The following is a 22,745-nucleotide window of genomic DNA, read 5'->3' on the forward strand; positions in this document are numbered from 1 at the left end:
GGTCTCTGGGAGGGTTGCTTCGTGCCCATGCCTCAGTTTTCCTGTCTGTAAAGTGGGGGGCTCCGAGGAGGAAGCTCAATGGCATTCACTTGAGCAGGATTCCAGAGCCATGGAAGCCATGTGCCCGGGTCCAGCATCACCCTGCCTCTCGGTCTCAAAGAATCTACCTTTGGAACCTGACCCAGACCCTGAGCCCCAGGAAGGGGCGGGTTCTGGAAAGGGGGAGTTGTCACAACCTAGTTGTCATGGTGACACTCTGTGACCCTTGCAGGATGGAGGTGTCCATACACTCCGGGTGCCTGTGTGGAACCAGCAGGAGGTGGAAATTCACGTCCCCATCACCCTCTATCCCAGCATCTTGACGTTTCCGTGGCAACCAAAGACAGGCTCCTATCAGTACTCCATAAAGGTACCTGGAGACCCCCTGGGACGGGTCTGGTTCAGCATCTGCAGCCTCCATGCTGTCCTCTAGTGATAGGAGTCCAAAAGTCTGTCATCTCTCTCATTCTGTGTCATAGAGATTTTCAGAGTAGTCCCTGATGCGCCTTTGGATTTCTGTGGTGTCTGTTGTGATGTCCCCCTTTTGTTTCTAATTCAGTTTATTACGACTCTCTCTCTCCCTCCCTCCCTCTCTCTCACTCTCTCTCTCTCTCTCATGGTTTGTCGATCTTGTTTATTTTTTTCAAAGAACCAGCTCTTGGTTTAATCGAACTTTTGGATTATCTTTTTTCTTTTTATCTTTTTTTTTTGTCTTTTTGGGTCATACCTGGCGATGCACAGGGATTACTCCTGGCTCTGCACTCAGGAGTTACCCCTGGCAGTGCGCTGGGAACCATACGGGATGCTGGGAATAGAACCTGGGTCGTCTGTGTGCAACGCAAATGCCCTACCCGCTGTGCTATTGCTCCAGCCCCTGGATTTTCTTTTTATTCAAATTACTGGTTTTTTTTTTTTGCTTTTTGGGTCACACCCAACGATGCTCAGGGGTTACTCCTGCCAGTGCTCGGCGGGCCTTATGGGATGCTGGGGATCGTCCCTGGGTTGTCTGTGTGCAAGGCACACGCCCTACCTGCTGTACTATCTGTTTGCTCTGAGTTCTGTTCATTCTTTCCCCTACCAGCTCTCAAACACTTTCCAGGCAGAGGAATGAACGGCCTCTCGGTGTGGGCGGGGCAGGAAGGGGCGGGCCTAGGAGGACGGAGCGTGCCCATTGGAGGAAAGCAAGGGTCCCGCTTTTCCTCCGGCCAATGAGCTGGCTTCTCGCTGCCTGAGGCCGGGTGCCATCGTAGCCGTCTCTGCCTGGGCGCCGAGCCCTGCCTGGGGCGTGCGAGGCTGCGGGGCCGCGCGCCCTCGCGGGGGGCGGGGGGGGGGAAGCTAGGATCCCTGAGTGAATTTTCGCAGCCTTTCCCGGTGCATCCCGTTCGCGGCCCCTCCCCGGGGTCTGGCCCGGGGCTCCCGCTCCAGGAAAGAGCGGGAATGACCCCGAGGCTCCCCTGGCACCCGCTGGCGCCTGGGCACGAGCGTGGCCGCCCGGCAGGTGTGAGGCCCGGAGACGAGGCTGCGGGGCGTGAGAGATGGTGTGAGTGTGGCTGTAGGCGGGGGAGTGTGTGTGGAGTGCGCGTGCGCGAGGCGGCGTGAGGCGCGTGAGAGCAGCCTGTGGAGGGGGAGTTGTGTGTAACGTGGAAGTGGATGTGGGGCGGTTATGTGTGTGGAGTGCGTGTAGGAGGGTGCGTGAGGGAGCACGGGGATGCGCGTAAGGCGTGGGGAGGTTGTGTGTGTAGGACCTTCCGTGGAGTATGAGAGTGTGGAGTTTCGTGTGTTCAGTGAGGGTGTGTGGACTTGAGGGGGCAAAAATGGGTGTGTGAAGAATGGGGAGATTGTGTGTGTGAGGGTGAGTTGCGAGGAGCGGGGCATTCTGTGGAGAATGTGTGTGTGTGTGTGTGTGTGTGTGTGTGTGTGTGTGTGTGTGTGTGTGTGTGTGTGTGTGGAGTATGCATGTATGGGGTGTGTGGGCTAGAGGGGCCATGAATGAGTGTGTGTGAGTGGGGATTGTGTGTATGGAATATTGTGGAGTATGTGAGAATGTATGGAATATGTAAGTATGAGGGGGGTGTGAGAGCACGAGTGAGTTTGAGACTGGGGGGATTGTATGTGTAACATATGAATGGGTATGATCGTGAGGAGTGGGATTGTATGTGGAATATGTGAGATGTATGGAGTATATGTGTGAGCATGTGTGTGTATGTGAGGAACAAAATGAGTGTTGAGGAGTAGGATTGTGTGTTGTGGAGTGTGTGTGTGTGGAGTATGCATGTTCGAGGTTCTGTGATGGAGCATGAGTGAGTGTGAAACTGCTAATGGGTGTGTTTGTGCTTGTGGAAGCACGAGTGAGTGTGTAGCGTGTGAGTATGTGGAGTGTGCTTGTGTATGTGGAAGCGTGAATGGGCGGTTGTGTGTGGGATGTGTGGGCGTGAGTGGGTGAGCGAGCGTGTAGACAGGCACTGACGGGCAGCGTGTCCTCTCCAGGCGCAGGGTGGGAGCGGGAACTTCAGCTGGTCTTCATCGAGCTACACGGTGGCCACTGTGACAGTGAAGGGAGTGATGACCACAGGCAGCGACATTGGGCTCAGTGTGATCCAGGCACATGACCTGCAGAACCCGCTGCATTTCGGGGAGATGAAGGTGAGACCTGGGCCCAGGGGTGTCGGTCAGCCCTCCCCTTGCCCGTCTGGTTGGGGTCCGAGGAACTGGGGGAGGTGGCGGGAGGGAGGCCAGAGAGCCGGGAGATGTGAGATGACCAGGGCTCGGATGGGCTGATGGGAATTTCCAGGTCAGAGGCTGTCCTGGTGCGGGTCCAGCATCCTGTCGAATGGAGACCCCCAGGGCCTGGGAAACCTGGTCCACCTCCCCCTCACTCCCTGGGAGCACCACCCAGAGCTGGGCCTCTGCCAGCCCTGTCTGAAGGTCCACTCAGCACGACTCCCGCCGCAGTGGGCTGTCCCCACGCCCGCCCTCCTGACCACTCCAGGGCAGAAAGCAGTTTCCACAGTGCATCAGTCCTGACCTTCCCTTCTGGAGTGAGGACAGTCATGGGTGGGCGGGTGTGGTTTCAGTGACCCCCCCACACACACCCCTAACATACATGTATGCACAACCTCCTAACACACGCAACACACCTGCATACAGACATGCCTAATACATGCTTGTGCTCACATACCTCCTAATGTACACATGTACATACTCCCTTAGTATACATGCGTACACATACACACACCTAATACTTGTATGTGCAGACATGCCTCCTAAGATACAGATGCATATACACTTAACACACATGCACACCTAATAAATGTGTGTGAACACCTAACATACATACATGAACACATACATGCATAACTAATGCGTACACACCTAACGTGCACACACATACACAACTTTAACACAAACATCCCACCACACTTGCTTCAGCATGCACTTCACACACATGTGTGCACATACACACCCCTGAGTCACCGTGCCCCTCTACCGGTGTCACAGTCCCATCTCCTAAACAGCCCCTCACTGGGGACCCAGCTGGAGGCCAGTAGAGGGATCCCAGGGCGGGCGGGTCTGATGGGCAGAGCCTGACCCCTCCAGCTCTCGCACCTGGCTCTTTATCACTGAGGCTGGTGCTAGAGCCTTCTTGACTAGGGGGCCACAGGGCTCCCTGAGCTCTCAGTGCTCTCAGGGGGAGCCTGGAGCGAGGTCAGTGTGGTCCTGTGGCTGTCAGTGCAGAGTGGACGCCTCGCTGGGTTTTCTAGGAGCCCCCGCGCTGCAGTGGAGACGGAAGCTCTCACCCTGCCCCTTCCTTCCTGCTCCCTCCCGTCACTGTTCCCACTGCACGTTCCCGGAGGCGGGGGCTCCAGCCTCTGGCTTTGCCCAGCCCGTCCTTCCCTCCCGCCCAGAACGTTCCCCCCAGACGTCAGGCTTCTCCGGCGAGACTCTCAGTCCTCCGTGGGGCTCCGTGCCCTGCTCCCCAGCCCGCCCTCCCTCGGGAGCCCGCTGCTCCGTGGAGTGGGGCAGCGTGCCCTCCCCCTGTGGCCAGCAGTGCCCAGTCTGTGCCCCCGGCCCCAGGTGTACGTGATTGAGCCCAGCAGCATGGCCTTCGCCCCCTGCCCTGTGGAGGCGCGCGTGGGCCAGCGCCTGGAGCTGCCCCTGTGGATCGTCGGCCTCATGCCCGGCGGGGACGGCGAGCTGGTCACCCTGAGCGACTGCTCGCACTTCGACCTGGAGGTGCAGGTGGAGAACCAGGGCGTGTTCCAGCCACTCCCGGGTAAGCCAGCCCCGGGGCCCGCATGGGCCGCCCCGGGTTCCCCAGCTGGGGCCTGGAGACTCGGGGTCTCTGAAGCAAAGCTGGGACCCACCCCCACAGGAGCCCCTTGCTCTGCCCCCACAGTGCCCCCGGTCAGGCAGATAGAGTGGGGGAAGCACCCCCGCCCCCATGGACCTCTGGGGAGGGAGACGAGGAGGTGCCATGGATTTTACGGGTCCTGTGCCTGTCATGAGATGTGGCCCAGAAGGACCCAGTTTCGGGGCTCTGCGGCTCTGCCTTGGTGGACACAGGAAGGCTCTAGGAGAGGGCTGGAAGCTCAAGCACCCCCCCCCCCCGCCCCCGGCAGCGGCCCACTTCCATCCTTCGTAACAAGCCAGTGGCCAGCATTTCTGCGTTCTGTGATCCTTCACACACAAGAAGGGTCCTGGAGACCCTGATTTGGAGTCTGGTGGGAAGCCCAGGGGGTAGCTGGACTGGAGCAAGGGGACTCGGGGGTCAGGAGTGCCCCCGACGCCCCAGGCCTAGGATGCCTGGGATTCACGTGCAGAGTAGGGGGCAGGGAACAGCTTGCAGGACCGAGTCCTTAAACTGAGACTCCGGGTGGACAGCCGTGGAAGTGGGACGGTAAAAAATCTGTGAGGGACGAAAAGAATGATTTGAGGGGGCCAGGGCGGGTTGGGGTGGGGCAGGTTCAGAGGCGCTTGGGCTCAGCCTTCCCTCTGAGTTTGGGCTGTTTTTGTGTGGGGGTTACACCCAGCGGTGCTGAGGCCGTAGAAAATACTGGAGGTCGTTCTTCGGCTTTGGTGAGCCGTGGCCACGGGCAGAGGCCGCAGGAGACTTGCCATGCAGGCCGCCTTGTTTCCTGTCTCCCGGCCTGAAGTTCCGTTTCCCGGGGATCCCTGGATTCGGGGCTGAGCTGTGAAGGCAGCTCCTGATGTGGGGCTCAGCCCGGAAGGTCATGAGTGAGGCTTGTGGGTGGCACTCACTGGGGGCTGGGGAAGAGCTCTGGGCTGCAGGAATGTGGGCTGAGCCCCAGGGCTCCCTCTCTGCAGTGCTCACACCCAGGCTCGCTCTCCGGTGCTCATAGCCCTCTGGGCCCTTTTGTAGGGAGGCTGCCACCGGGCAAGGAGCACTGCAGCGGCATCCGGGTGCAAGCCGAGACCCAGGGCTACACCACCCTTCTTGTCAGCTACCAGCATGGCCACGTTCACCTGAGCGCCCGCATCACCATCGCCGCCTACCTGCCCCTGCGGGTGAGCCCCTGCCCTGCCTGCCCAGGGTCCCGGCTCTGCCTTTGGACCCTGACGGTGTCACATGGGCTTCGGATGTCTCCAGGACTTGGTAGAAGAGGAGGAGCCTCCAGCCTGTGGGATCAGGACCGGGGCCTGCAGGCCCGACTCCTCACGTGGGGACGGTGGCCCTGGGGCAGCTCAGACCCTGGGTGCCTGGGGACCCGGCAGGTGGGACTCAAGTCCACACCATGTCTGAGTGGAGACCCAGAGTCTTTTCTCCCACGAGCACTGCAGATGCCTCTCAGACATGCAGCCCATTTTTGTGGGCTGTGGGGACCCCCACACTCACTGAGCTCTGTACCCATTTCACAGCCCACACGTAGTCCCACCCGTGGAACCTACCAGCCTGTCTCCGGCGTGTCCCCACCATCTGTGAATTGGGCCTTGCGTCCTTAGGATGGGTTCTTCCCAGCAGACTGAATGTTCAGGGGACCCCAGGACTGTGGCTGGCTCTGGGGTGCCAGGGATCGGACCCAGGGACTCCCCGAGTGAGGCCCGAGCTCTGCTGCTGTTCTTGTCCCTGTCCCCCTCCGCAGCATTAGGCCCCACATGCCAGCCTCAGCCTTGGTGCCCTCAAACCCGTCCAGACGTGGTGCCAGCTGCTCTGGTGGCAGAATCATGCCCTCAGCATGCGTGTGATACCACCACACCACCAGTCTAGCCGTGACAGCCCATGTCTGAGCACCTGCGACCGTGGGCTGCAGATTTCCCAGAGTCAGATTTTCTGTCTCTTCTGGGTGTTTGCCCAGCAGTGGGATTGCTGGGCCCTGGGGTGGTTCTAGGTTTAAGTTTCTGGAGAACCCGGGGGCCGGGGGGGCGTGGGTGCCTCCCAGGCAGGGGGTTGGGGCCGTTCCTGGTGATACACAGCCAACCTGGGTGGCTCAGTACTCAGGTCCAGTGAGGCGGCTGCTGGGGAAGAATGAGGGGCCCATGTGCCAGGAGGGGCCTTGCGGGTACCAGCACAGTCCCTGTCCCGTTTCCTGGCACATGCCCCAGCCTGGCTGGGCCCTGCTGCTTCCTGTGCCTCTGACGCACAGCTCCAGCTGCCGAGAGAGGCCGTGTTAGTGCCATGCTGACGGTCAGGCCTGAGCCTAGAGAGCCTTTTTGTGGCAGGAGTGACCACCCGCGGCCCGGCCTCCCGCCTCCCAGGAGCACATCCGAGTCTCCTGTCTCCCACAGGCCGTGGACCCCTCCTCGGTGGCCCTGGTGACCCTGGGCTCCTCAAAGGAGATGCTGTTTGAAGGAGGTCCCAGGCCCTGGGTCCTGGAGCCGTCCAAGTTCTCCCGGAATGTGACGTCGGAGGACCCCAGCAGTGTGCGTGTGGCTCTCTCTGGACCCCCCGCCTCCCGGAATCCGCAGCAGCAGCACCGGGTCCTGGTGACGTGCCAGGCACTGGGGGAGCAGGTGAGGGGCCTCCCCGACGTTCCTCTGAGCCTCGAGTGACTCAGCTTGCCACCCATTTCACAGATGGGCCAGCTGAGGCCCAGGGAAGTGGGAGGGCCAAATGCAGGGGCTGGGGGGCTGCGTCCAAGGTGGGTTCCTGCTCGGCGCCCCCTCTGCACCCGCTCATCCCTCAGCTCGTGCACGCAGTCACTGCGATTCTCCGGAAAGAGCCACCAACCCAGGCCACATCTCTTCATGCGGCCTTGATGGGCTCCCTTTGCAGGGACGGGTGCAGGCGGCAGAATGACTTCTGCCCAGGGCGGGGCTCCCCCAGAAGCCCTGTGTCTGCAGAGGCGCTTCCTCCACACCTGTCCCTGGACCCTGTCAGCCCCGGGACGCAGTGCCATGGCCATTCCCGTCCTGGAGGGGGGGCAGCACCGCCTCAGTGGGGGGTGACGGCAGCCCCTGCTCCCCAGGTCATCGCGCTCTCCGTGGGGAACAAGCCAAGCGTCACCAACCCCTTCCCGGCGCTGGAGCCCTCGGTGGTGAAGTTCGTGTGCGCCCCCCCCTCCCGGCTCACCCTCACGCCCGTCTACGCCAGCCCCCCCCTGGACATGGCCTGCCCTCTGCTTCAGCACAACAAGCAGGCGGTGAGTGGTGGTGGGGGGCGGCGCGGAGTGGCCGGCGGGGGGCGGGGGTGACCTGGGCTGGGGAGCTGTGAGAATCCTCTGGGGACAGTGAGTGCCCCGGGGTGGGGGAGAGTGGCCTGGGAGGTCCTTGGGACAGTGAGAGTCCTAAGGCGGGGGCGGGGAGATTGTCCTCTGGACACAGTGAGTGTCCTGGGGTCAGAGGGGTGAGTGCCCTGGGGACCGTGAATGTCGTGGGGGTGGAGTGTCCCATCGCACCTGTGGGCCTGGCCCAGCGCCACCTTGGTGCCCCGTCTTCACCTCTGTCTCATGCCTGAGTCGGCCCAGTGCTAGGTGCCCCCAAGGAACCTCTGGCCATCCCCCCTTGGGCCAGGAGGGTGCTTGGGCCAGGTGGGACCCGGCCACTTGGGACCCTGGAACCGTCGGCCCTCGGGCCCTGGTGGCTGCCTCCTTGCTGCTGGGCTTCCCCCGCTCCGGTGATGGGTGGGTGGGCTTTTGTGTGCTCTAGGACCGTGGACCAGGGGCTCCCTGCCTTCATCCCCTCCTGGAGAGCCGGAGTTCACCCTGGCCCCACGTTTCTGTCTCTTCCCCAGGCAGAAAGTCTGCCTGGGCAGGTCAGGAAAAGACCCCCACCCCACCCCCACCCAGCTGTGGGGCTGACGGGGTGCGAGGCTGGTAGAGCGAAGCTGGAGCGTGTCCAGGCAGGGAGCCTCCACTGGGGAAATGGGGTGAAGGTGCCACTTCAGGACACGCTCACAAAGGTGATGCCAGGAGCTCCCGGAAAGGCGGTGGGTACAGCCCCCACAAGGAGGCGGACACGAGCGGGAGACAGAGGGGCAGAAGCTCAGCCGGGGGTCCTGTCACAAACACTCCATAGCAAAGGGTTTTTCTTGGGGGAGGGGTCACACCCGGTGTTGCTCAGGGCTTGCTCCTGGTGGGCTCAGGGAACCCTGTGGCGTGCCAGTGATGGAATCTGGGCGGCTGCGTGCAAGGCCAGCACCCTGCCGCTGTGCTCTCGCCCCGGCCACTCTGCGGCTGAGTTCTGAGCCTGTCCTCACCTGGGGATTGCCTCCCGCAAGCCTCCCCACACCTCGCCAACACCCGCATCGCTCCACCGTCAGCACACTGGTGGGGACGAGAACCTTGTCTCCTCCTGGGTTGGCCGGGAGCAGGTCCTGGGGGTGGTGGGGTAGAGGGGCGGGGGTCTGTATCGACCCTCATCCCCCTCCCGTGCCCACCCCCTGAGGGATGGTGGGGTGACCGCCTCTTCCATAGCTGTTACCCAGGACCAGCAAACGCTGCTGGGCTGCGGCTGTTGAATGTTCCTTGAAAGCCCAGCAGGGGGCGCCATTTTCCCCACCACTGACAGAATGAGCCCCCCTGAGCCCAGGGCCGTGAGTCCCCCGACTCAATCCCTGCTTTGTCACCCATCATGCCCTGAGCACATAGATCGTGCCCTCAGTGGATTCCCACTGGGCGCCCCCTCCAACTTCTCTCCTGTATCCTCAGCCCCTCCCTGGCCAGCCCCCAGCCTTGAGTCTTGGGGGCTGGACCCAACATTTCCTCTTCCTGCCCCTGCTCCCCACCCCTCAGGGCACCAAGTACTGCGGGCGCCTGTTGATTTCCTCTGTGCGATCTCTGACAGCTCCTGGTAGCACTAGATGGGGCGCGTGAGCGAGGGCACGGTGCCGTGGGGGTCTGTGTCCCTGTTGTCATCAGCCCCTTGCCCAGAGCAGCCCAGCGGGGAGGGAGGTGGCGCAGGCCGGGGGCTTCGTCAGGCCCCAGGTGTCTGCCCTGTCCTTATGTGTAGGGCCTACCATGTCTGGTCATCTGTCACCCCGGGTCAGGCTCTGGATGGAAGGGCAGCGGCCGAGAGCAGAACGCGGCTCCGAGTTGGCTCCCTCGTGTCGTAGATCTCGTGCGTGCGGGGGAAATAATGACCTCGAACAGATGCGCCGTGTGATCCATCAGCCCCAGGCTGGAGGACCGGGGGCCGCCAGGCATGGCCCCTGCGATTTATGGTCTCATTAGGGGACCTTGAGAAGGATCCAGCCCTGCGAGGCATCCTGGGTGCTGTATCAATCTAATTTTACGCCTCTCCAAATCCGGAGGTCGCCCGGGAAGCTTTGGCAGAGTGAGTTATCGCCAAGGCCAGAGGCCGGGATGCGTCTGGCACTGGAGAACTGGGCGACCAGCACCCTGTCAGAGCCCATTTCTCCAACAGAGCACCAGGGGCCGAGGCTGGGGGCTCCAGGGCTTCAGGGCCACCTGGCGGAGACCTGCCCCTCACCATGCGTGCCCTTGGGCGCGTGGCTGCGTGCAGATGCTCCTGGGTTTGTAAGGAGGAGACGGTGCTCTGGCCACAGCAGCTGCTGCGGGGCCCAGGAAGGCCCCGGTGTGGTGTGTGTTGGGGGAAACAGGAGACTTGGGCCTGCAGGGTGTGGGAGTGAGGGGCAACAGAAGGAGAGGGGGCCTGCAGGGCCCAGCGGTCTCTCGGCCTCGGCACCCCTGAGCTGGGGACCCAGAGCCGCGGGTTCTTGGGGCCTGTGCTCCCCCACTGTGGCACTCACCAGGACCCCACGAGTCCACTGGGCGCCTGCGGGGGCGGGAAAGGTCGGCCACGTCCCCCTCATGCCTCCCCGTTCTCCTCGGCAGGTTCCTGTGTCCAGCCACCGTGACCCCCTGCTGGACCTGGCCGCCTACGACCAGCAGGGCCGCAGATTCGACAACTTCAGCTCGCTGAGCCTCCACTGGGAGTCCAGCCGGCCCACCCTGGCCAGCATTGAGCCAGCACTGCCCCTGCGGCTGGAGGCCAAGGATGACGGGAGTGGCCAAAGGAAGCTGCACGGTGAGAGGGCGTGGCCAAGAGGGGGCGCCCCAGCAGGCGGGGCTGGGGCTGCCCGAGACTCAGGGCTCAGCTCCGCCGTCCCCTCTGCTCCCACCTGGGCCCTCTGGGGTCCCTCTCTCGAGATGGCATCAGGGCGGGCGGCAGGAACCTCCTGCATTGTGGGTCCGTGTCTCTTGGGCCTGACCCCGACGTGCTGTGCTGCCCCCACTGACCGTTCACAGTGGCTCTCTCCCTCCCCACTGCTTGTCAGGCTGCCAGGCCCTGATACACTCGGGCGGCAGTTTGGGACCTGGGGGGTGGCGGGTCTCGGTGGGGGGAGGGGTGCTCCGGCTGTGGCGGGGCCCAGCCCAACGTGGCCCCTCTCGTCACGCCCAGGCTTGCAGGCCGTCGCGGTTCACAAGACTTCAGGCACCACGACAGTGACTGTCACCGCAACCGGCTACCAGCAGGCACACCTGGGCGCCGCCCGAGTGAAGCAGCTGGTAATGCCCAGCCCCCTTCTCACTTGCTCTTGCCAACCCCTCCCCTGAGCCCACCTGAGGGAGTTCAGGGGCTTCCAGGCTCCATTCCTATTGCCCAGAGCCCTTTCCTCGGCCCTCCGCACCCCTGCTCCATGCTGGCATCTCTGCCCCCGGGCCAGAGCCCCTGGATCCAGTCAGGTGGCCCCTGACCTCTGTACAAACGGGATGCTAACGCCCTAAGGTTGGAGCATTTTGGGGGTACATATTGCCCCACACACTCGCAAGCACATGGCACCCCCTTCCCCGTGGACCACTTCCTCACCCAGCCTCTGTGGCCGGGTGGCAGTGGGGTGTGCCCGAGAATGGCCTGGCCTGGGTGCTTCCTCCTGTGTCCAACAGATGGTAGCTGGGAAGGGACCCTCGAGGCCAGCAGGAGGACTCGGCCTGACTTCCCCGGGGGCTGGGGTCAGTGGCTGCCACGTGATGTGGACCCTGTGCCAACTACCAGGAGCCTTTGGCCTGTCGTGGCTTGTGGGTCCCTGTGTCCAGCATGGACACCCCATGCAGGTGTCCCCTTGGACACTTCTGCTCCTGCCCCCAAAGGCTGTCCCTGCCCATCCTCGTCTCGGGGCCCTCACAGCCATAGGGCTCTGTCCCTTTTCCTCCTCAGCTGACTTTTTTGGGGGGGCCCAAGGTGGGGGAATCCTTTTTTTTTTTTTCTTTTTTTTTTTTCTTTTTGGGTCACACCAAGCGATGCTCAGGGGTTACTCCTGGCTCTGCACTCAGGAGTACTCAGCACTACTCCTGTAGTGCTTGGGGGACCATAGGAGGTGCTGGGGATTGAACCCCAGTCGCTGCATGCAAGGCAAACGCCCTCCCGCTGTGCTCCTCCAGCCCGGGGGAGCCTCTTAAGCAGCGTGGTGGAGGGACTGGTGGCTACTCCAGGTGACGTTGGCCAACCAGGCCAGACAGTTCAGTGGTGACACCCAGCCACACTAGGAGGCAGCCCTGCAGTGTCAGGGACCACACTTGTCCCTTGCACACACTGGCTTGTGCCCGGACCCCCGCTTTTCCTCATTGATCCCGCACTGGCGTGGGATCTCTCTGGGCACCGTTGCTGTACCCCGCTTCCCAGCATGTCGGGGGCCTGTGCAGAGCCATGTCAGCGGGTGAACCAGGCTGTGACCCCGGGGTGACCTGTGGGTGGTACACTCCACCCTCTGTGAGCGTCACAGCTGTGTTCCGTGGCCTCTGGACCAGGCTGTCCACCACAGTGTCCCTGGAGCTTGGGGACACCAGGCCCCTCCTAGGGGGCGGCGTTGGGTCTGACGGCCCTGCCTCCACAGCACGACCCCTTGGGACCCATCTCGGCCTCCCTCGAGCTCATCCTGGTGGAGGACGTGCGGGTGAGCCCGGAAGCGCTGACCATCTACAACCACCCCAGGGTGCAGGTACGGCCCTCTCTCCCATCCCGCCCCCGGGCACTGCCCCAGGGTCAGGGGGCCGCTGTCCCGACATCCGGGCTCCCTCAATTCCCCCCTGCAGGCAGAGCTGTTCCTCAGAGAAGGTTCTGGCTACTTCTTCCTCAACACCAGCACCGCAGATGTGGTCCAGGTGGTGTACCAGGAGGCCCGGAGCAGTGCTATGGTGAGTGCCCGCGCCCCTGGCCAGTCGTGTGCCTCTGACCCCAGGGGATGCCCCACTCACGGCCTTGGCGCTTCTCGTCGCACTCCCACAAATGCCCCACACTGCCCTTAGCGCTGTCCTCTCAGGCCTGGGGTTCCGGTGAGGCCGTTAGTCGGCTCTGCTCTTTCTCCTCCCACCGGCTTTTCGTGACCCTCCCTCGTCTGGCCGGTCTCGGGCTCTCAGCGCTGCACGTTCAGCAGGTGGATTCTGTGCCCCAGCCTGTCACTGTGCTGCTGGCCCAGTGGGCCACTGTGCTCCGTCGTCACAGCTTGCACTCGCCCTTTTTCTCCTCTGTGTAACTGTTCTGGCGGTTTTGGAATATCCTCGTGGTGACCACAGAGAGCAGAGACAGACCCAGGAGCCCGCGTGTCCTCCCCAGGGGATTCTTTTCAGGCTGACAGATGCTGACCCTTGACAGGAAATGCCCACCGCCTAGCGTCAGACCATGGGGGGCAGAAATCATGGCCACAGGGCAAAGTGACAGCTCTGGACCCGAGGTTGCCTCGTCTCTGTTAAGGGGCATTGCTGAGGGTTGTGGCAGGTGGCGGGAGGCCTGCGGGTCAGTCCCAGGTGAGCCGCAGCCAGAGCAGACGGAGACCACGTAGCTGCAGTGTGTGCTGGGTCCCCCTAGGTTCAGCAGTGCGGGGACAGGAATGCAGTCGTGAGACCCGGTGCCATTCAGGGGTCTCCTCCCTGGTGGCAGTGCGAAACCACCCCCTGGGTTTCAGGGAGGTCTGAAAGCAGAGTGTGTCTTCCGGGGCCTGGCTCCCAGCAGTCGTGCCTAAAACACAGCCGGGGTGAGTAAGTCTGTGCAGGGCTGAACATGGGCGGTCCCCTTGCTGCTTTCCGGCTCCCCTTCCCTGCAGGACCTTTTCTCTGGCTGCCCCACCCCCGTATTGGGAAGTTAGTGAAGGAAGCAAGGGTGAGAGCACCAGCCTCGTGTGTTCGAGAGAAGCTCACCCAGGGTCAGCCACGCGCACCTGCCCTTGGCTTCGTCACTTTCATTTTATTTTAGTGATGCGAGACGGCTCTTACTGAAGCTCCCTTGGACGTGAGGGAGAGGAAGGGAGAATGCGTGTTCAAGGGAGGGGTGCAGGCGTGCAGAGCAAGGGCCTTTGTCGTCTGTAAACAGCAGCCTTGCTGCGTGTCGCATCTCTAAGTGGCTTTTAGCACACACTGACCTGTGTCAGCTGCTGCTGAGGTCCCCTGAGACGGGACCCTGCACCCCGATCTCTCGCTTTTCTGCGTCCCTGGGAGGAATCTGGTGATGGTTGTGTTGGGGGCTTCATTCTGTCACCCGGATGCACTAATGGCCAGTTGGGTGTTAGGCCAGACTCACTGTCCAGGGTGTTCCATGCTCCGCCGTGGTACTGAGTGTTGCTGCTGCTGGTGGCGGCAGTGGCGTTGGCACCGTGAGACCCTCCCACTGGTGCCCGGGGAGGCCATGTGAGCACCTGTGGCTCTGTAACGGGGGTGGCCCCCTGGCAGCCTCGCCCAGGCAAGCGAGAGCTCTGCCTCTTGAACCACATCCCGGCTCCTGTATTTCCTTCTTCGTGTGTTTTTGATTCAGTTTGTGGGTGTCTGCTGAAGAGTCTGGGTCCCCATTTGTGCCCGAAGCACTTGTGGTGCCTTGTCTGGTCTGCGCGTCCCAGTACCACTGACCTCACAGGATGGCTCAGAAATGTCCCCTCTGCCAGGTGCTGGTGGGAGAGCCAGTGTAGGCCTGGGGATCGCCACTGACCTGTGACACGGTCTCACTGGACGAGAGCTGTTCTTCATGCAGGCAGAAGACTTGACTGGCACTCCTGCCAGGCTCTGGGCCTGGACGGGCCTCAGGACTCCTTCCTGGGCTTGGGTGGGCCTCAGGACTCCCTCCTGGGCTTGGGTGGGCTTCAGGACTCCCTCCTGGGCTTGGGTGGGCCTCGGGACTCCTTGCTGATACTTGGTATTGCCTGAGGCTGGGCACTTATTGGGGTTGTTGGTGGGTTTCCTCCTCCCATCCTGGACGCTTCTTGGCCCTCTGTGGAGTGGACGCCTTTCCCTTCTCCTACTGGCTGGTGCCCCTGGTGTCTGTTCTCAGCCTCACCCCTGCCTGCCCTTGCGAGGAGCCCGGGGCCATCCGAGAGCCTCCTCCAGTGTTCTCATTCCCTTCACAAAGCGAGACTCGTCCCCAGCCGACCTCCTGCAGGCCACTGAGCGTCCTGTCAGCCTTCACGCGCGGAGGAAAGGCGCCAAGCGGCAGTGATGCCAACTGCAGCGATTGGCTTCATTTCTAGGGATGAAAACAAGCTTCCCGGGGTCAGGAAGAGGGAAAGGCCAGGCCAGGGCACACTGGGCGGTGCCCGGGACAGGGGTCACTTTGGCTCACATCCTCCTCACCTCGACTCTGAGCATCCCCAAAGGCAGGCTCGTGCCAGGGCACCCCGTTGTGAGTGGCCCAGGTGCGCGGGTGCCGGGCAGATGCAGGACACGTCTGACCTCCAGGAAGACGGGGGTGAGGGGCCACCTGCACCCTCCTGGGCAGCTCCGGGGACCTCAGGCTCAGATGCTGAAGGCGGCCTCGAGCCCCCTCCTGCATGTGAGTCCCCCCCACAAGGCATCTCCTCTCCATGGCCCTGGGTGAATGGGATGGGGTCCACATGGCTTACCTGACCACTTCAGCAGGCCCAGGAGAGAGGCACCACTGACACCCCCACCCCCACCCCAGAATAGCTGGAGTAGTGGACCCTGGAGGTGCCCCAGTAACCAGGCTCTGTTGCCCGGTCTGGGGGCCAAGCCATGGCCTGGCCGCGCCTGTTGGAGGTGGGGGTCTGTCCCTGTGCCCTGGGTTGACACCACAGGAGGAGCTGTCAGGACACCTGGCAGTCTGGCGGCCCCCACGGCCCCCAGTAGGCCATTTGCACGTCACTCTGGCATTTCCAGCTGCTAATTAGCACCATTCTCATCTCCCTTCATCACCGAGACAAGGCGCCCACAGCAGCCCCTCAATCAGCGCAGACGGGCACCGCCTCCTGCCTGTCTGCAGCGCAGGACACGGGGCCGCTGGCGCGGGAGGCCCCGGTGCCCACCCAGCCCAGCCAGCCACCTCCTGCCCACACTCCTGCCTTTATCTCCACCCTGGTGGCGGGCACTGGGTGCTCTGAGGGGTGCAGAGGCCTCCTCAGCGGTCTTCCCCACCCACGCTGCCGGTGGGGTTCCAGGAATTGGGCAGGGCCCCAGTTCGTGCCGCCGCCACCTCCCTGCCCAGGGGACCCCAGAGCTGTCAGACAGACCGCACAAACCTTGGGTTTTCTCCATGTCCCCTTGGTCCCCTGGCACAGGGTCCACGAGGAGGCCCAGTAGCTGAGGGGGTGGCCAGTACCAGGGCAGGATATGCCTGGCCCCCCACCATGGGCCATCTTGGCTGTGCCAGCCCCCCGCCCCTGACCCTCTCCAGCCTGGATGAGGTTGGTGTCCTCCCCAAAGACCCCCCAAGGGCACCTGTTGGGAGACAGGACAACCCCACCCCCCACCCCTCCTCTGTATTGTTCTGCAGAGCCCGGCCCACCATGTGACGGTGGGGCTGGACATTTCTGCCGGCTCCTTGTACAAAGGCCACCGGTAAGGGACCCGCAGACCCAGTGGGCCCTGCGTGTGCGTGTCCCCGGGGCTCAGTGCCAGTGTCTGTGGGCGGAGATGCATGTCGGCAGCACCCCTGACACGGAGAACTAGAACCCGGGGGACGCAGGACAGGCAGCAGACCTACGCCCAGGGAAGTACCAGGAGGCCGCCCCTGCCTGGCACTCTCTCCATCTCCCCCATGGCCCACCTTGCAGGGGGTCCCGCCGGCTTCGGGGAGCAGGGTGAGGTGTGCCTCTGGGTGTGCAGAGATGCCAGAGGCCCCTGCCTGGAAGGCCCCTGCTGGCCTCCATCCCACTATCCAGCGTCTGTTCAACCTGCAGAACAGGTCTAAAGAAGAAATAACAGCCCTCGGGCATGTCCCTGCTGCTGGGCTTCAGCCCCTGAGGGCGCTGCAGCCTGAATTCTGTTCTTAAAGAGAGTACCGGTCCAGCCAGTTTGGGGGTGGGGTGTGTGTGTGTGTGTGTGTGTGTGTGTGTGTGTGTGTGTGTGTGTGTGAGAGAGAGAGAGAGAGAGAGAGAGAGAGAGAGAGAATTCAGGCTGGGCCTCCTTGAACCCCGCCTGGCCCCAGGCTTCCATGGCAATGGCTCCAGGGACCGTGGTTCTCAGTGGAATGGATTTGTTCCTGGTTTATTGGGGTCTCAAGCCACGCCAGGGGCTCAGCCCATCCTGAGGCTGCAGCTGGGGGGCTGGGGGACAGGTTCTGAGCAGCCATCTACCTCGAGGTGAGGTCCCAAGCAGCCTGGTTGTTGGAGCTGGGGGGATCTAGCCGGCGGGGTCACCAGAGGCCACGCGGACTAGGCTGTGAACCGGAGCCAGGGTCCCTAACTCTGACAGGCACCGCAGCCCCGAGGCAGAGCCAGCTTCCAGCTGGGGGGCTGGAAGAGAGGGAAATGGGGGAGGGGGCTGGACTGAGCATTTGGACAGAGTCTCTGAGCTGAGCTGGACCTGATCCCCCTTGTTCCTCTCCCTCGGATCAGAACCTGGCCCCAAGTTCTTGGTTCGGATCCTGTCTGCACAGGCTGAGCCCATGTCCCTGCCGGTGACTGAGACACACAGGCAGTCGAGCCCGGCTCAGGCAGGGGGGCCTCCAGGCTCGACACCCACCCGCCCTGGCATTGGCCCCCGCCTGCGCCGCCCCTGTGCAGTGGACTCAGTCCCCAGGGGGCGCCAACAGCAGCAGAGACCCTGGGGAAGGCGTCTCTGGGGAAGGGAGGTCTGGACGGGACGGGGAGAGGCTTCGGGGGGCGGCAGGCAGCGAGCCCAGGTGTGTCCTTTCGCTTGGCTTCAGACAGCCAGTGGCACCGAGAAACAAGACTCAGATGCTTCCCGAGACAGAGGCGGCCTCAGGGCCCTCCTGGAACTGGGGCTCTGTGAGCTGAGGTCAGGGCCGGGCAGCTCCGACCCCTCACTCTCCCCAGCCCTGACTGCTCACACGACAGACACCCCCATGGGCCTGACACCCCTCTGCGCCCAAAGCTTCGGGAGCCTGTGTTCGAACCCTTATACCTCCTCCAGACTCTCTTCCCCTCTAAAACATAGCCAGTGGCACGGGTGCCCTGAGTCCCTGCCAGGGCGTGCGGCCACCTTGGGTTCCTGTGGGACACGGGTCCTGGGTGCTGGAGGGTATCCAGCCATGTGTCACCTGCCCCCTCTGCCCCGCAGGTGCTGCCTCTGTTCCCGGGCTCGGTCACTGTCATGGTCCATGACCTGTGCCTCGCCTTCCCGGCGCCCGCGAAGGCCGAAGTCTTCGTCTCAGACATTCAGGAGCTGTACGTCCGCGTGGTGGACAAGGTCAGTGTCCACGCCCTGCCCTGGCCCCTCTGCAGCCCCATGGACACCAGGGACACGGTGTGAGCCTACAAGGCCAGGCATGTCGTGTTGCTCCTCTGCCCACTTTCCGGGGCCCACCCCTCCATTAGCCCCTGAGTGGCCGGAAACACTCAGCATGTGTGCTCAGATCTGGGGCTGAAGGAAACCAACACCTGATCAGGCTCCTCCTTGGCTGATGGCAAAGCCCTGCCAACATGCTTGGCCCCAGGGGCCAGAGCCCAGCAGGTGAGGGCATCAAGTTGCCCGAGGCTTTACTGGAGGGGTGGGGGGCTTCTAGGCCACATCTGGCCGTGCTCAGGGCTGACTCCTGGCTCTGTGCTGATCACTTCTGGAAGTGCTCAGTGGGCCATAGGGGGTGCCGGGGGTTGGACCTGGGTCAGCCGCAGGCAAAACCAGCGTCCTCTCTGTTGTACTATCGCTCCAGCCCCATTGACCCCGGTTCTGTCTCAGGCACTGCACACCGCCCCTGCCCCCGCCAAAACCTACTTACCTGAGGTCAACTTCAGGTCAGCCCCGCCAAGGGGATCCCCGCCCGCTAGTGCCCAGCACACGCCTTGCTAACAAGGCTGTTCTCTACTGTGTGGGTTTGTGATGCTCAGGGGTTTCAGGTGCAAGGCCGGGCACCTCTGCGGTGGCCACAGAGTCCAGATCCAGTTGTGCAAGGAGGGGGTTGGGGTGGGGAGAGGGCTGCTCCCTTTCTCCCAGGTTCCCTGGGGGTGGGACAGGCACACATTCAGGGTCAAGAGACAAATGTACAACCACAGGCAGCTTGCAGGGCCAGAACGTCTCCGGCTCGGTCCTGCGGCTGCAGCCCAGCGGCGGGCAGAGTAGAGTCCCACACGTCCTACCCACCGCCGAGTGTGCAGGGCTGTTCCTCTCCTGTCCTGTCTGTGTTCCTGACCGGGACTGCAGGACAGTCCGTGAAGAGACCCCAGGCCTGAGCCACGTGCGAGCAGCTGCGTGTTGGTCAAGCAACAGACCGTGTGACATGCAGTCTGCCCGCTCTGTGGCTAGGTGGGGAGCACCCAGCCCAGCCCACTTGCCTGCTGGGCAAGAGGAACGTGAGCCCCACGCAGCACAGGCTCTGACGGCGCCTCCCGATCCCGTCCTCTCTCCGTCAATGCCAACAGGGGCAACTTCCGGGATTGGCTCTCCAGTGTCCTCCTCTCTGGCTGGAGGGGGTCTGTGTGGGGTGGGGTCTGTGCCAGCGTGTCAGGGGACCTCGTAGGAGAACATGCCTGGGTCGCAGTAAGCAGCAAAAGGAGGATCTGGCTCCCAGAAAGGGGCCGATGTACACTGCAAAGGGGAGAATGCCTCTAGTTCAGAGATTTCTAAGGAAAATGCTCTTGAAAGAGGGGTGAGGGTGGGCTGTGGGGTAATGGGGCGATAGTACAGCAGGTAGCACACTCGCCTTGCATGTGCCCACCTGGATTCAATCCCCTGCATCCCATAGGGGCCCCTGAGAGCCCCACCAGGGGTGATTCCTGAGCACAGAGCCAGGAGTAAGCCCTGAGCACCACTGAGTATGGCCCAAAATCTATTTTTTTTTTAAATTGCAAAGGAGGAAGAAAAGGAATATCCTTACTTTTGTCAAGACAAATGAAGCCTCTGGCTTTTTTTAACATATATGTGTCATTTTCTTTGGTTTGGGGGCTACACACCTGTGGTGCTCAGAGCCAGCTACTGGCTCTGCACTCAAGGATCACTCCTGGTGGGGCTCAGAGACCATAGGGGCCTCTGGGGATCGGACCTGGATTGGCCGTGTACAAGCAAGCACCCTGCCCGCTAGACTGTCCCTGATGTTTTGACCCTGAGCTGTAAACGCCATGTAGCGCTGCTTCCTGTGCCTAAAGCCCCTTGTGACCCTTGGTCTTTGGTGACAGTTTGGAGACAGGCAGTTCCCCTTTACTCCCAGGCGGGGGTGCAGGTGGGGACCCTTTTTCAGGGCAGTCTGGTGGCAGAGGTGTTGAGGTGCACACCCACCTGAGCCTGTGTGCCCCTGTCCCCCGCCAGGTGGAGATCGGGAAGGCGGTCACTGCCCACGTCCGCGTGCTGGACTTCCACAAGAAGCCATTCCTGGCCAAGTACTTTGCCTTCATGGACCTGCAGCTCCGCTCAGCCTCCCAGATTGTCACCTTGGTGTGAGTGTCCGGGCAGGGAGGAGCATAGGGGGTTGGGGGGGCGCGGTCTGGTTTGAGGGGGGGTCCGAGTCCTTCCTCCCGTTGCAGGGCCCTGGACGAGGCCCTCGACAACTACACGGCCATGTTCCGCGTCCATGGCGTGGCCATTGGCCAGACGAGTCTGACAGCCACGGTGACCGATAGAGCGGGACAGAGAATCAACTCGGCCCCGCAGCAGATCGAGGTAAGGCTGGTCGCCCTGGCCCTCGGGACAGCCCAGGGCAGAGGTGGGGCGGCTCGTCACTGGCCTGGGGCTTCAGGGCTGGCCAGGCAGCAGCCAGGAGGCCACCCTGGAGTCTGGCCAGTCCCGTGTGTTTCCTACCTTGTTTCCTTCCCCTGACCACCCCCCGCCCTACTGGTTGGACCCCGAGCCTTGTGCTGGGCCCGCACCCACTCCGTCGGTGCAGAGAGGAGCCAGGGGGACCGTGTGGGTTGATGTAGGGAAGTACCTTGGGGAGCTCTCTGGGTAAGCTCCTTCTGCACCTGGGCTGTGCTGGGGTGCGCGTCTTGCCAGGTTGTGCGAGGGAAAAGCCAGGGATCCTGGCTGCCTGGGCTGTGGAACTGTGTTCCCAGGTAATGTGCACACAGCACCAGCTCCTTTGACCTCGGTTGGTTCCTCTGCACGGGGGCGCCTTGTTGTCTCTATGCATGCAGGCCTGGGGTGCAGCCAGTGCCCCGCCTGCCCCAAGGCCCCGCCCACACAGAACCCCGCCTCCCAGGCCCCACCCACCCAATAGTCCCGCCACTCGGGAGCCCCACCCACCTCAAGCCCCGCCCCTCCACCAGGGAATTTCTGGTGGCTGTGCTGGTTGGTCCTGTCAGACTGGGGAAGGGGGGCCCCCCAATGAGAGAGGGACGAGGCCTCCCTTGTCACTGCCTGGCCATGTGGAAAGGTGTGAGGGCAGCCTAGGCAGTCGGGTTATGAGATCTGGAGAGACTCAGAGAAAGGGGGCAGTTACCTTGCCAGGTGGTGCAAACATCAGCGTGAACACAGCAGACAGCCCTGGAGGCCTGTCTGTCCCCCCTGAGTGCGGGACCCGCCCCTGCTCCAGGGGCTGTGTGTGATTCTGCAGCTCCCGGGTGACCTGAGACCACAGATTCAGGGGCTGTGGGCGAGATCCCAGGGATGCTTGTGCTCCCCTTAAGGGACCCGATCCCAGGCCTTGGCGGTCCCTCTCCCCAGGGCCATGGGGTTGGGGTTCTGATCGAGTCCCTGTCCCAGCACTGCTGGGGGTGCCTCGTGCCGGGCACCTGAGCATGGAACACAGCCCCCCTTGCCCCCTTTTCTGTTCCCCACGCCTAGGTCTTTCCCCCGTTCCGACTGATACCCCGGAAGGTGACGTTGATCATCGGGGCCACGATGCAGGTAGGGCAGAGGCGTGTGCAGCCTTGGCTCCCCGCCCTCCCCTGCACTGCTGAGCAGGGAGCAGGAGTGGGGTGTCGGCCTCTGCCAAGCTGGGTGACGGCCCCCTGTCTCCCCTTGCAGATCACATCCGAGGGCGGCCCCCAGCCTCAGTCCAACATTCTCTTCTCCATCGGCAACACGAGTGTGGCGCTGGTGACTGGCGCCGGGCTGGTGCAGGGCCTCGCCGTGGGCAATGCCTCCGTGTCGGGGGTGGTGCAAGCTGTGGACGCAGAGACCGGCAAGCTGGTCATCGTGTCGCAGGTGACCGGATCTGCCCTGCTCACAGGGTGTGGTCGGGAGAGGCTCCTGCTGCCCAAGCACCATGGTGGTGGGAGGGGCAGCCCCTTATGGGGGCGGTCGGGGGCTCTGCTCGGGCTCTGCTCTGGAGACCATCCCTCTCCCCGGCCCTGTCAGGGGAGTGGGTCCCCACAGTGCTGGTCCCCCAGGGAGGGGAGCCTGTGTGGACCCCCAGGATGTACCATGTCCTGGGACTTGACCTCAGTGTGGCAGATGCCACCTCCCAGGTGGGGGGTATCCCTCTCGAAACCCCTGTCCCTGGCATGTGGCCCTTCCCCAGCCCACCGGAGCCCCCACTTCTCTCCTAGGACATCGTGGAGGTGGAGGTTCTTCTCCTGCGGGCAGTGAGGATCCGTGCGCCCATCACGCGCATGCGGACAGGGACCCAGGTGAGGTGGCACTGTGGTTCCGGGAGCACTGTCTGACTGCCCGCTGGGCTCAGGAGGGGGAACTGCTGCTCACCTGCTCTGGCCACTGGGGAGGAGGACAAGGGCTGCCTCCTGTCCAGGATGGGGAGATCTAGCTCCCCACACCTCCTCCACCTCAGGTCCTGCTCTGTCAAGAAAGAGGAGCCACTGCAGAAACTTGGGGCGAGACCATGCTTGCGTGTGTGTGTGTGTGTGTGTGTGTGTGTGTGTGTGTGTGTGTGTGTGAGTGAGTGTGGCTCTGTGTGCATGATTATTGTTAATGGGCTCTTGGCCAGGCCCTAGATAGAAAGCACACACATTCTATCCTATGTTCGGCCTCTCGTGGGTTCCGACTGTCCCATGTTTGCTCTGTCCT

The 22,745-nt window shown here is 62.7% G+C and overlaps 1 protein-coding gene across 1 annotated transcript in view; it reads left to right on the forward strand.

Moving 5' to 3' along the window:
- Positions 1-22,745, forward strand: part of NUP210 (nucleoporin 210) — a 61,490-nt gene that overhangs the window by 24,675 nt on the left and 14,070 nt on the right. The window contains exons 11-26 of the mRNA XM_055134966.1: positions 272-409; positions 2,527-2,682; positions 4,114-4,312; positions 5,420-5,565; positions 6,784-7,008; positions 7,464-7,637; positions 10,290-10,482; positions 10,858-10,964; positions 12,290-12,394; positions 12,489-12,590; positions 17,913-18,041; positions 20,094-20,221; positions 20,309-20,444; positions 21,564-21,626; positions 21,747-21,926; positions 22,271-22,351. Of these exons, the coding sequence (XP_054990941.1) occupies positions 272-409; positions 2,527-2,682; positions 4,114-4,312; positions 5,420-5,565; positions 6,784-7,008; positions 7,464-7,637; positions 10,290-10,482; positions 10,858-10,964; positions 12,290-12,394; positions 12,489-12,590; positions 17,913-18,041; positions 20,094-20,221; positions 20,309-20,444; positions 21,564-21,626; positions 21,747-21,926; positions 22,271-22,351 (2,262 nt within the window). The remainder of the gene's footprint in view (positions 1-271; positions 410-2,526; positions 2,683-4,113; positions 4,313-5,419; positions 5,566-6,783; positions 7,009-7,463; positions 7,638-10,289; positions 10,483-10,857; positions 10,965-12,289; positions 12,395-12,488; positions 12,591-17,912; positions 18,042-20,093; positions 20,222-20,308; positions 20,445-21,563; positions 21,627-21,746; positions 21,927-22,270; positions 22,352-22,745) is intronic.

This window comes from Sorex araneus, chromosome 4 (genome assembly GCF_027595985.1).
Source record: "Sorex araneus isolate mSorAra2 chromosome 4, mSorAra2.pri, whole genome shotgun sequence".
Lineage (NCBI taxonomy): Eukaryota > Metazoa > Chordata > Mammalia > Eulipotyphla > Soricidae > Sorex > Sorex araneus.